Source organism: Thermobia domestica, chromosome 4 (assembly GCF_964235325.1).
Source record: "Thermobia domestica chromosome 4, izTheDome1.hap1.1, whole genome shotgun sequence".
Lineage (NCBI taxonomy): Eukaryota > Metazoa > Arthropoda > Insecta > Zygentoma > Lepismatidae > Thermobia > Thermobia domestica.
Genome location: NC_137457.1, coordinates 144,772,337 through 144,786,514, shown reverse-complemented (window position 1 = coordinate 144,786,514; position 14,178 = coordinate 144,772,337). Strand labels below are relative to the sequence as shown.

The window sequence follows — 14,178 nt, the reverse complement described above, 5'->3', positions numbered from 1 at the left end:
GGAGTCTTTAGCCTAGTAAGGACCCAACACAAATAGCACATACCCGACACTGTAGACGACCATCATAAGTTGGTTTTACCTGAACGGGAAGTACAATCAACCGTGAACCGTTTTGGCAGATAATGCATTTATTCTGAGCACAAGAGGACCTTTTCAGGGGAAGTGTTATCGTTTTTTGGGCTTTCTACATGCTACTGATTTGCTCCTGGAAGAAACTCTGGATCCTCTTCGGTGCCTTTAATGAAATGTCGTTTCGTAAAATTTACTGTGACCCACCGCTGGTTTTTCTCTGATTGGTGTTGAGGGTAAATATGATGGCCTGTCATGGGCTGACGTTGAGGGTTGGCTTGATGGTTTATCTTTGGTGTTGAGTTACAGACGGATGGCTTCTTTTGGGCCGAGGATGAGAGCAAGTCGGACGTTGTATCCTGCGTTGCAGTTTTAGTCGTTTTGGGTTTCTTTTGTATCTCCTTGTAGCAGCGAAGGCTACTACATCTGCGAACACTCTTTTTCTTAAATACATTCCTCTCATAATGTAACCAGTAAACCTGTGGCCTTGCTATTCTTTTATTCTACGTGTTTATATCAGTTTAAAAAACATTATTACGAATTTCCCCGTCATGTTGCCGCTTTTCACGCAAATTCGTTTATCATGCACCCACCACGACTTTTCGAAGGTTGGGATCAGAAGTAAATTCCCGATGCTCTATAGGGGCAAGCGGAAATGATCTCAACTTAATCGAAACGGTTTTTCACGTGGAATATGTTGTAGATTACATGTATCAACTTTCATAGAAATTTATTGATAGCAGAAAATGGCCCTTATCATGACCCATACTTTCACAAAACTAATATATGTACCTTAGTACACAGTTTAATGGCAATCAAGATATTTTGATAATGTTATATATTTCGATATATCGAACAAGTTTCGATATTTGATATATCGAACAGGTTTGGATATTTTGTGAATATTGATTATCGATATCTACATTTGATGCTCTACAGAATCCCCTCCGAAACGAAATTTTTGGATGGCTAAGGATGTGGACGAGACGAGACAAAACAATTTTCGTTTCCACCCATAGACGAGACACAGCACTGCCAATAGAGACAGATATTTTCCGGGACGAGATAGTATCTTCGTGGCTAATTTTCAAGAGGAGACATCCTCAAACCTTGTCGCGCGTGTATCCTTAGGACTGATCATGAGTTATAGAAAAAAATGCTAATGAGCAATAACAACATGGAAATACAATGCAGGTAGCTAAAATCATTTTTATTTTCATTCTTGAATCCTTAACGTGAAGTATATTACTAAAAGTAGTTTTATATTATACTTTAAGCTTAAAGTGCTATACAATTAACCTTTGTATTTAATTATCATTTATCATTCTGAAATTGCTTTCAAAAAGGTACGTAAAAACATTTTTATTTTATTTCTTGAATCTAGAAATGACGTACAGGTACTTAATAGCAATGTACTTTATAGTCCGTTCTTAACCTTAAACTAATACACAGTCAGATTTTGAATAAATTATGCCGTGTTATGTGAGTGACAGAGAGTGGTAAAAAGTCTCTGACGACTACTGAAATATTTAGTTTTGATGTGACGATTAGTGGTGCAATAAAAGGGTTTAAAAATATATTGCTTTTCTTTCAACGGCCATTCCACTTTGAATTCTATATAGCCATGTATAGGAAGTATCAATATGTCTTTCCAAGTATGGTAGAGCGCCGAAAGATTCAAGATGCTCAGAGAAGAGAATAGCGAGTACGTTTCCAAGCTTAAAGTGGCAACCACTGGTGCCTTTACCCTATATACGTATATATGTAAGTTCCAAAAAAGTGTTGATAGAAATTTCAATTGTTTCTTAAACATTCTCCTCTCCATTTAATCTTGTAAAAAGAAACAATTTAAAACTTAAGTTCGTGATAGAGAAAAATATTGAACGAATTTGTCTCTTGGCTTGTCATTCGAACATTAAAATTTTCGATTATGTTATCATTCAGACCTAAGCTTAAGATTTGATAACAGCTTGTATGATGCAATCATCATGGAAAAAAGGTTTCAATAGTTTCTGTTAAACAACCTATAATTTTGTTAATACTGAATCTAATAAAATTCAAACTTAAAAAAGGAAGAAAAATAGTATTGTTTTGCAGTTCACCTAATCTATGAACGTGTTCTTCAAAAAGAAAAAGTATCAAAATAAGATAAAATATAAGCAAAGTACCATTGTTTTCGAAAATAGTTTAGGAATGATACAGGCAAATAAACAAGAAAATAAAATACCAGCGGAGTGTTTTAATAACTATGAATTATAGCAAATCTAATTATGCTCACTATGTACTTTGATTTTGAAAGCCTTAATTCATCTGTAGAATGTAAATAACTAGGAGTTTTGTGACACTTGATGTCTAATTTAAAAATTGTACTTTGAGTAACGTTTTGAAGTTAGCTTTGAACCATGTAAATTGTTATACGGAGGTACTTTTCACACACCAGATTAAGGCTAACATCAGATTTGATAAATTTAACTCTGTGTGTTGTAACCATGTTTCTATTAATCTAGCTTCCTAAGCAATATCACAAATAGGAAATCTTGTCTTGCATATCGTCCAAAGTCAATGTTCTGTAAATATCAAGAATTGAAAAAAAAAAACAACGAATAAATAAAATGAGAAGATACTCACGTGAAGACTTGTCTTCTGATTGTTGCACTGAAATTATATATATATACATATAAATAAATAAATATAAATGGAAGCCCATAATATTATATTTATGTTTTCAATTTTGAGGGTGATAACAGACATGAATCTTGTTAATATAGAGACTACAGAGACTGGGCTACAGAGACTGGGAGTTAATTGTACAGATTCCTCTTATTGTTAGAACTTCTGTTGTTGAAATTTCCTGCGTCTTTCAAGCGTTCTTCACTATTGGAAGCTATATCATTACAGGGAAACGTCGTTCTAGACTATAGTTTAAGGAAGACCGGTAAAACTATCTCGAAATTCAATATTGTGTGATGTTCACAACATTTATGACACAGCGCAGGCGACCTATGTTGGATTATCTTGTAGCGCTTTATCCTTACGTCGGACTAAAAAGTAGAACATGTGTTGAATGCCAAATCGAATGTAATCAATTTATCAATATGCCTTTTCCACGTATCAGTGTGCGGTGAATCCTTTGAAATGACCGTATATGTAACCCATAACCCACAAAATATTGAAAATGGAAATAATGGTACCCCTGCATTGTTAGACGTTTAACACGTCTTCCTCAAATCCTAACTTTACATGTACACTAATATAAGGGAAACATATTTTTCAATATATTCGGGAAATCTTTAATGAAGAAATTTTCATTCAAGAGACACCTAACCCAGAAAACGTCGTTAAGCTTATTTCAATCTTTGTACAAACAACGACATAATTTCTATTGTATGTTGCAAAGTATAAAATATAGGTAGTAGGCAGGCGTGTACCTAGAAATTTTATGGTTAGTGGTCCAAAGTTTGAGGGACTGATATACTATTAAATACAATACGCTATGTCCATGTAGTATCGAACCGGTGTTTCCTACATCCAAAAAGAGAGCAAATACTACTAAGTATTACAATTTATATTATCTGGAAAAATAATGGTACTAAATTGGTATTATAAGGAAAGAAATACTAAGATCAAAATCGATGGGCAACATAATTCATTTCTCTGTTAATCCAATGTAGGTTTACTAAACCAAAAGTGTACAAATAAATAGGGTAGACCCATATTATGACCGTAATGTATTACCAGAGCACAATATTAAATTATACAAAGATTACAATTTTTATACTATATTTCCATGGATCCATCTTTGGCTCACTTTATATTCTTTAATGGTTATGTTATATCTCTTTATGCTAATTTTATACTGTTTTTAGGAGATTTTCTTACCTCTTATGGTAATTTCCTCACATTGTGTCCCATTTATGGTTATTTTCAGAGTTACCGGCTAAATCAAACTGTTGGGTAATATATTCTTGATATGCATTTCATATCAAACTTTAATCAAACATTGTAATTAATTTAATCGTGCGTGTAATGATATCGAAACACTTATTTATTGCACTACTTAGTGATGAATGAAATGCAATACCCTTATAATAATAATAATAGTTGCTGTACCAATGAATGTTTGAATTAATGCACCTACAATACGAAATAAATACATAAATTAATACTGAACACTTGCTCACTAGCCGAAAACACATTGAAGAACAACTGATTACGTAAAACAATCTTGTAGAACACCCAATTACGTAACTGGCTTGTGCGCACTCGGAAGTGGACTTACGATCCCGGAGATTTGTTTCTCGGAAACACCGGACTAATCATACTTTACTGCACACTTACATTTATTTATATTGTCAACTCATTTTATACCTAGCACTTTACGCTTCTTTATTGTTCAGTAATATTTGCATGCAATTTAATTGTTGGATTTCAATATTATATATTTACTGAAAATATTATAATATTACATATATTATGTTGTAGGAAACTATAATATTTAAGAAAAATATACATTAAAGATTTGGCGTCATCTGTTTTCTGAAAAGCGAATTTTTATTTTCTGAAAAGAGGGTAAACTGTTGTTTGCACACGTCTTCTCATTCTTACGTAAGCTACCTAAGAGAGAAAATGTATTATTGTCGTGAGAACCTCCCATTTCTAGAATAATTTTACAACTACAAGGTTAAGAGTAAATAGGTTTGTGAAATATATATGGTTGACATTTACCTGAAAACCTAGAGGTCTTGCTCACTTATAGGAAGGAGGAGTAATTGCTGTCGTAAAATTTCTTATTGGAGATAAATTTAAGACTTTTAAAAACTGAATTCAATGTTATTGAACGGTTGAAAATGTACCGAAAATGTTCACTTGGGCCAGATAACAAAACAATGGCTATTCAAACGTTTATCTTGGAATTTAAGTCATTCCAGCGATATTTTCCTGTGAGAAAGAACCTGTGGGTGTATAGAAGAACGGAAACATCACAGTTAATTTCGGGGGATGTAGTTTATGTGATTTTTAACCAAAAGGTAAGTAAAATTACAATTCTTCGGGTTAATAAGTCCACTTTCGTTGCATAACTATTCAATTGATTTCTTAGGAATCTGTCCACTTGTGTATTTTATCTTAGAAACTAAATGTACATACATCACTTGCGAAATTTCTATTTATTACCAGATCTCTTTGTTTAAATATTCAAAGAATTCTAAGGATTTTATGTTAGACACTGTATTACAATGTGTTGAAAACGTATTCTTGAAAATGTTGAAAACTATAAGTAGTTTTGGGGATGGTTATTTATTTTAGATCACATGAAAAAGGTCACTTATTTCAAGAATTAAAACTATTCGAACAGACGAAAGAGGACAGTTAAACTATTGTTATTTTTGGACATACATATTGTGTTCGTGTCATTTTTGTACACTCGCATCAAGAAAAATTGCAACAGCTAACGCCATGCACTTAGGCCACCCAATATTCACCCATAATCATGTCAGGTAAACAAACCCCATCTCTCTCCTTCTTTCTTCTCTTCCATACTAAAATTAGCTAACAACATGAGCGCGATTCTAATTTCAAACTACACAGGTATTAGTTTCGATAAAATTAAATAACAGAACCGAGACGAAAAAGATTCATAAGTTCATGTACGGAGAAACTTAAAAATACACAATGAAAAATTTGAACGAATCGATGTCTATTACACAGAGATTCAGAAATGAGGCACAGAGAGAGAGAAAGAGAGAGAGAAGAGCAAAGAGAGAGTGAGAGGGAGAAGAGGAAAAAAGGAGAAAAATAAAAGGGAGACCAGATAAAACTCTGGAATTCAAACGTAGTAAGAAAAGAACCTAACGGTATAAAGTTCCGTTTCCAGAAATCCAACAGCAATATAGAAATAACATTTGTTTTTACATTTTTTCAGAACTATTCGATAATGTAAAGGATGCTATAAACATTCATTATGACACTTTCATAATGGATAGCAAACTCAATTTCAAGTGGAACTGTAGATTCCCGAGACACACCTAGGATACTGTCAAAAGTTTAAAACACATGTTTTGTTTCCGCGTTGTTCGATTGCAAATTCGGTAGTGTTCATTGCACGTATTGATCCGAAATATATTCTAATATATCCAGTAGATAGCGTTGGTTATATCCTTCATTTCAGACTACTAATGCAAACTGAACAAAAAAAGAGAGAAAGAGAAAGAAAGAAAGAAAGATAAAATTGAAAAGTGCTATTTTGCTGCTAAATTTCTATCAGAAATACCCTATATTAAAATTCCAAATTGTATAGTAATGAAAAGTTAGAAATGTTTGAAAGGAAAGGTTTATGTTCCTCGTCGTAGATGTAGCATGTTTCACATTTCAACGCGAATAAAACACATTGAATTGTAGGATGGAAATAAATTTTGTGTCGCATTTATAAATTTTGTATACATTTTGTTATAGTATAAATAAAATTTTGTTTTCAAGTAACGAAAGAGGTTACCAATTTCTAGTCTTTTCCGAAGATTTATCTGTTCCGAACATCCAGCATTGATTTCATCTCTTCCGGATATAACGTAGTTTGCACAGATAGATTGAACACTCTAAGAGCTCAAACGGAACATCGTGTCAGTTGGATGATGTTGGTTAGATTATATACCATCACTGGGTCGAGGATTCAAATTTCTAGTGACCCGGTAATTCGACTGAGACTAAGTAAACAAGAGGACAAAAAAGAGATTTTACGTATTCCCTTGCGTTTAAACAGTATTTATGTCAGAGATCACAAGGACTGGAGATACTATCCCCAGAGCACGAAAAAGACTACGCCTAAGTTCCCAGTTGATTAGATTCTCCAAACCAGGTATGTCGGGCTCTTTTTCCGTTTTAACTTTGGAACATGAAGTGCGTGTGTGTGTGTGTGTGAGTGGGAGAGAGTAGGAGTGAGGGGGAAAGTGAAAGAGGCAAATACAGGATAAGGAAATCTCAAAAAAGAGAAAGGGGGAGAATATAAATATGAAAATATGAATCTTTGGTTTGCAGCCATTATTTTATGCGAAAAAATCATACTACCTGGTGAGGAATCGAACCAAGGTTTTCATTTGGAATTCTATCACGTTACCACTACCGATTGTTTTAGCCAAAATTCGTTTAACAAATGGTGTGGTGTTTCTTTCTGAGAACGATAACACGAAAAGTGTATACTACAGGTCAATGATGGCTTTGGAATGTTCTGGTAATTCTCTTGCCCTTTCCCAACTAACATTCATAAATCGTTTCTAACATTATTGAGGTGTCTGCTTCCACATTCTTATGTATTGGTTCTACTGTATGATAAGTCGATTATTCACAATAACTTTGTAAAAAACTTACCTTTGGTGTGAACCGGATTTGAACTTATGTGAGATAGCTGTATTATTTATAAGGCCATTACGTTACCCATACACTATCATGCCACGTGGAATTAGAAGCTAAACATTAGTTACCTTAGCCCTGACCTTTGGAACGAACCAAAGTGTACAACGAAATTCATTTATTCGACCGACTAGAGAAGAATTATTGCGCACTAATAAAGGGCAAACGTACAGGAAAAAATAGAGAAATAAACATATTTTAAAATTTCAAAAGAACGCAAATAATAATAATAATAATACTCAAGAGTTACAATAATAATAATAATACTAATAAATGTTTACATTCACAGTATAGATGTCTATTATTATTTATTATTATTATTATTATTATTATTATTATTATTATTATTATTATTATTATTATTATTATTATTATTATTATTATTATTATTATTATTATTATTAGCTTCAATGACCCGCTTCGTTGGGTTAAATTGAGAAAAATAGTAGTATGTTCCTTTACTCAGTCTCTGTTTAGTATTACTAAAGCGCTCTTTGATATCGGTAATTTTCGATGAGTTTTATATATCCCCTCCCCATACTATGTTGTAGGGTACAGCATCTGCAGTGTCACTGTTCATCTCAGGGAGCCAGAAAACTATGAATTCGACACTGCTATTCGTTATTTCGATCACTTTTAATTTTATGTCTCCCCCTCCTCCAAGTTGACGGGACGAATTTGCATTTAAATAGCATCAGATGTGTCACTGTTAATCTCAGCGACTCCAAAAATTATATATTCGGCACTAATACCGGTAATTTTTCATTCTTTTTTTAAATATCGCTCTCCCTCCCAATCTCTTAAGTTACACCGTCAAAGTTATAGGACAGAAGCCATCTCAGGTTCGAAGTTCATCTAGGTTGAAAATTTGATCGGGATTGGTTTAACGGTTCAAGAGACAATACATTTTTATTTATTTTTATATATCTCCCTCTTCCATTAACCCTATCCAATTTCTCTCGTGAAAGTGAAATGATAATACTCATCTCAGGCCCGAACCTCAATTATGTTAAAAATTTTATGGAGATTGCTATTTTGTTTCACGAGTTATCAAGTTTTATTTATTTTTCTTAACACGCCCCTCCCTCAACCCTATGTTATATCGTCAAAGTAAATAGATAAATGCCATCTTAGGTCCGAACCTAATATATGATGAAAATTTATTCGCGATCTTTCGGTGGTTCGATAGTTATGGAGTCACAAAGAGAGTCACTTTCAATATTTTAGATATACTGTAACTCCTTCTCTTCGACTCCTACGTTGCACCGTCAAACTGAAATGATAAACGTTGTCCCATATTCATATTTTACCGATGTTGAAAGTTTGATAGATATCGGTCTTGTGGTTCAAGAGTTAATATGTTTTATCCATTTTTATATATCAATCTTCCTCTCCTCCTCCTAACCCTAAGTTCTACCGTTAAAATGAAATGACCAAAAAGCTTACCAGGTCAAAACCTTATCAAAATTGAAAATTTGATCGAGGTCGATCGGGTGGTTCAAGAGATTAGAAGCCACAAACATAATTACTTTCACATTTATAATATAGGTTATTATTATTATTATTATTATTATTATTATTATTATTATTATTATTATTATTTGCGGACTTTTGAACTTGCACGACGAAATTACTGCCATATTTGTTTATTTCTCTCTTTTTCTTCGATTGTATATTTTTCCTTTATTAGTGGGCACTAATTTCTCTCTAGGCCGTCGAATGAACGAAGTCCGTTGGGCACTTTTGTCCAAATAACGTTAGAGGAAGAAGAAGCTTCGTTCCAAAGATGAGAGCTAAACTAAGTAATATTTGGCTTTTAATTCCAAGTGGCATGGTAGTGTAGGAGTAAAGTAATGGCCTCAGGAATAATACAGCTATCTAGTATAGGTTCAAATCCTGTTCACGACAAATTTAGTTTTTCTACAAAGTGATTGTGAAGAATCGACTTATCATACTGGACAAGCAATATTAAGAATGTGGAAGCAAATACCTGTTTCCTAATAGAAAAAAAATTATGAATATTATACGGGAAAGGCCAAGGGAATTACTAGGTTACAAAGACATTATTGATCTGTAGTTTATGCTTTTCAGTTAACGTTCTCCGAAAGAAACACTACACCATTGGTTAAATGAAGTTTGGCTAAAGCAATCGGTGGTGTAGTGGTAACGTGCTAGACGCCCAAATGGAAAACATTGGTTCGATTCCTCATGAGGTAGTATGATTTTTTCGCATAAAATAATGGCTATGAACAGAGATTCATCTTCTGATTGAGAACTTACAAGACATCACTGGCGATACTTCGAGTAAACTGTGTGTACATTCTACATCATATACTGCAGTGATAAGTAATTATCATATTTATATTCGCCCCGTCTCTCTCTTTCTTGACGATTCATTATCCTCTTTTTGCATCTTATACTTTCCCCCCTCTCTCCCACACAGACATACACACGCACTTCATGTTCCAAACTTAAAATGAAGCAAGAGCCTGGTTTGGGGAATTTAATTAACTGGGAACTTTGGCGTAGTGTTTTTCGTGCTCTGGAGATAACACCTCCAGTCCTGGTAATCTCTGACAGAAATAATGTTTAAGTAACGATATTGAATAAGTAAAAACCCTTTTTTACCCTCTGGGTTACAGAGTCTCAGTCGAAACGGGTCATTACGGATTTGAATCCTGGACGCAGTGATGGACTATAATCTGACCTAACCAACATCATCCAACTAACCGGAAGATCGGTTTGAGCTCATAGCGTGTTCATTCTATCTGTGCGAATTACGTTATAATCGGAAGAGATGAAATCAACGCTGTATGTTCGGAACAGGTAACTCTTCAGAAAAGACTAAAAAATGGTAACGTCTTTGGTTATTTGAAAACAAAATTTTATTTACACTAGTTCGACAAATAATTATTTCCAGCCTACAATTCAATATGTTTCTTTCACGTTTAAATTTGAAACATGCTACATCTACAACGAGGAACATAAACTTTTCCTTTCGAACATTTGTAACTTTTCAATACGATACAGTTTGGACTTTTAACATAGGGTATTTCTAACAGAAAATTAGCAGTAAAACAACACTCTTTCATTTTATCTTTCTTTCTTTCTTTCTTTTTCTTTTCTATTTTTTTGCTCAGTTTTCATTAGTAGAGTGAAATAAAGTATATGACCAACGCTATCTACTGGGTATGTTAGAATGTATTTCGGACCAGTAAGTCCAATGATCACTACCGAGTTTTTAATCGAACCACGCGGAAAGAAAGAATGTGTGTTAAACTTTTGACATTATCCTAGAAGTGTCTCGGAGATCTGAAGTTCACTTGAAATTGAGTATACTATCCATTATGAAAGTTACATAATGAATATTTAAAGCATCCTCTATATATTCGAATGGTTCTGAAAAATATTTGTAAAACAAACGTTTTTTGTATATTATTGTGGATGTCTGGAAACGGAACTTTAAAATCGGAACGGTTCTTTTCTTACTACGTTTGAATTCCTTAGTTATATCTGTTCCCCCTTTTCACTTTCTGATTTTCTTCTCTTCTCCTTCTCTCTCTCTCTCTTTCCTCTTCTCTCTCTCTCCCTCTCTCTCTCTCTCTCTGTGCTTCATTTCTGAATCTCTGTGTTTTAGATATTCATTGGTTTCAATTTCTCATTGTGTGTGTTTCAGTTTCTCCCTACATCTGCCTATGAATGTTGTTTCGTTTCGGTTTTGTTATTTAATTTTATCGAAACTAATACATGTGTTGTTTGAAATTAGAATTGGGCTTATGTTGTTTGAAAATTTTAGTATGGGAGAGAAGAAAGGAGGAGAGAGAGGGGGTATCTTTACCTGACATGATTATGGGATAAGAAGGTGTATATTGGGTGGCCTACCTGCACGGCGTTAACTGTCGCAATTTTGTTTCATGCGGAGTGTGCAGGAATTTATTCTGTTATTCTTACCTTTCTCGGACGGGATATTGTGCTTCCATTCCAGAGTCCTTTCATGAAGCATTAGTGGTGAAATATGAAGACAGAGAGAGATGAGAATAAATACTTTTATTTTCGTTCGTATAAAAACGAAATTAACAGTATTTCCTTACATTGTAGAGAAAACCCCTTTTTCTGTTAAGACCATTTGCAGGTGAGGGCAACAGTACATCTGTAATGACCTTTCCTTTTTCTTTGATATAACACTATTCGAAATACAGAAAATGGTCACTATTAAACGTTGTTTTATTTTTGACTTGATTTTTATGGGGAATTGTTATTTTGGGTTATCTCCTCTACCACCTTTATATTAGGGGGAATTATTTTTTATTTTTTTAAAGAAATGGGAGACAAAATGTCCCCGGATGCTTTCTTTAGTTGTTTTTTCCTTTTTCATTGTCTTATATAAGTCTAGTTCACAAAAAAGGTTGAAAGATATTTCTTGCTTTATCTGTGTGCGAAAAGCAATGTTTGTATTTTCTGTTTTCTTTGAATATTTTTTAAGCTTTATTATTGATTACGATTAACTTTAGTGGTATCAGTTTTGAAATTATTGGATGAAGAGTTATTATTATCTTAATTTTCGTACGTTAACTGTTCTGCAGTTAAACACAATATTTTCAGCATTGAGATAAAAGCTGATCTTAGTTTAATAAACATACGAGAAATAATTTCAATATTGCCGATGAATGAAATTCGTAAATTAATATTTTAATATAGAGGTTCTTTCACCGAAATTCCTTTCAGCGGATCGCTATCGTTGTCCAAATGTAGAAACGATAAAAAAGAATCACTATAACAGTTATAGTTAACTGACAACGATAGGAATCTAACCAGGATTGTCCATGTTAAAGAAAATTATAACTTGTACTTATTCTCATAACGTTTGTGCAATTGCAAAAGAAACTATATGTTAACTAGTTTGCTTTCAACAAAATTATACACTGTTTTATAACATTTATTTTACTGTGAACGAACACCTCTCTCTAACGTCTTCAAATGTCATCTGAAAACGAAGCAAGGATCTTTCACGTGAAACTGGTGTATGCAAAACATATTAACATTGGAATCAAGACACCGTGTTTGGTTACTTTAGTGATATAGTCACTTCATCAGACTTCACTTCTGATTAAGTCACCCTGAGAGACGTGCAATTATGGTTTTCTTTATTGAAAAATGTAGTTGAATTTCTGTTTAACGTCCCTATGTAACATCGAAGTTGTATGAGACAGCTTAATATAGAACGTTCACATTATATAGACAATACTCTGTTATATGCATGAGATTCCGCTGAAAATTAAAGCAATTTAACTCACCAATCCCGAGCACAATAAGCGCTTAGCCGCATAGAGCTCTATTATTATTATTATTATTATTATTATTATTATTATTATTATTATTATTATTATTATTATTATTATTATTATTATTATTATTATTATTATTATTATTTCAACATTAAGGCTGCTTTGAATTTGAACCACAGGAGCTTCCACCACCAGAAGAAATTGTGGATATCCACACAGCTTAGCTACATAAGAATTCTATTATTCGAATTAAAAATTGCCTTTGCGGAAAACAAAGCACACGTGGTACCTCTCAGTATCAAACCCCTTTCTCCGACCCACGGTTCGCAAGCAAGGTTCTTCTTTCAATTGCTTAATTATTTATTTATAGGTCTACTCAGAGTATTCTAGTGAACTTGCTTCGTACTTTAAAAATTTTACTAAAGCTGTGTCGAAAAATAGTGGAATTCTCATGCTGATTTACAAGTGGGATTTCTTGCCATTCCTATCCTTACATTGATTTTACGTTTGAACTTCATATATCAGCAATAATACTACCAAGGTATCGGAAACTAATTAAGCGCTCTCTTTGCTCCCTTTCTACTTTTATATTTGGCAAAGACCTCTTCGTTCCAAACATTATAGCTTTTGTCTTTCTGACATTTATCTTCATTCCATATTTTCCTCAGTTCAAGTTTCTGTAACATTAAAAACATATGTAACATTAAAAATATTTAGTTTCTTGTACTAACATTTTTATTACTGTGATACTTTTTGTATGTATGTAATCTACAAAGTACATACACTTTCATTACTTGTATGCAACTTACCTTTTCACGTATGTAGTTTCATTGCCGAACTGTGATTGAAGTTCATAACTACCCGTAATGTACCTTTTATTTGAATTAAACTTGCGGTAATATGCTAATTACTAACCTTTTGCCATGAGTATTAACATACGGCTGAAGTCCACTTATTCACCCTCCATACTCACCCTTCCAGGACAGCAGCAAGCATTCTTTCTTCTTTGAAGACCATTAACTTCCAAGGTCAAACCTGATCGGTTTAACTGCTTCGTACTATCTTATATTCATATACGGAGTTGATTTGTATGTAAGAAATATAATTAGTGATCTTTTGTAATTGTTTGGTAGGGATTATCATATTTCTACTTTTACATAAGTCCAGAATAATTTTGTTGCGTGTAATGACAACATTTAAGTACATGGGGTATGTATAAAGAATTAGTAATAAATTAATTTAATATTTAATTGTATTACATGGATGTGATACAGCATAGTAATTATCTTTACTTGGTTGGAAGAGAGGAAAAAAACGTGAATGAATTCTTTAGCGATCAGCACGCGGAAAGACGGAACGGAAAGAAAGGTTGAAAAATCATTTTTTTCTTTGGCGCAACTGAATAAGGTCGCCATTCAGTTTA

At 33.3% G+C, this 14,178-nt stretch overlaps 1 protein-coding gene across 1 annotated transcript in view; it reads right to left on the bottom strand.

Moving 5' to 3' along the window:
• LOC145682902 (uncharacterized) overlaps positions 1-14,178 on the bottom strand; it is a 1,185,542-nt gene that overhangs the window by 1,068,898 nt on the left and 102,466 nt on the right. Inside the window, exon 6 of the mRNA XM_081754263.1 lies at positions 2,698-2,724. Coding sequence (XP_081610389.1) covers positions 2,698-2,724 — 27 coding nt within the window. The remainder of the gene's footprint in view (positions 1-2,697; positions 2,725-14,178) is intronic.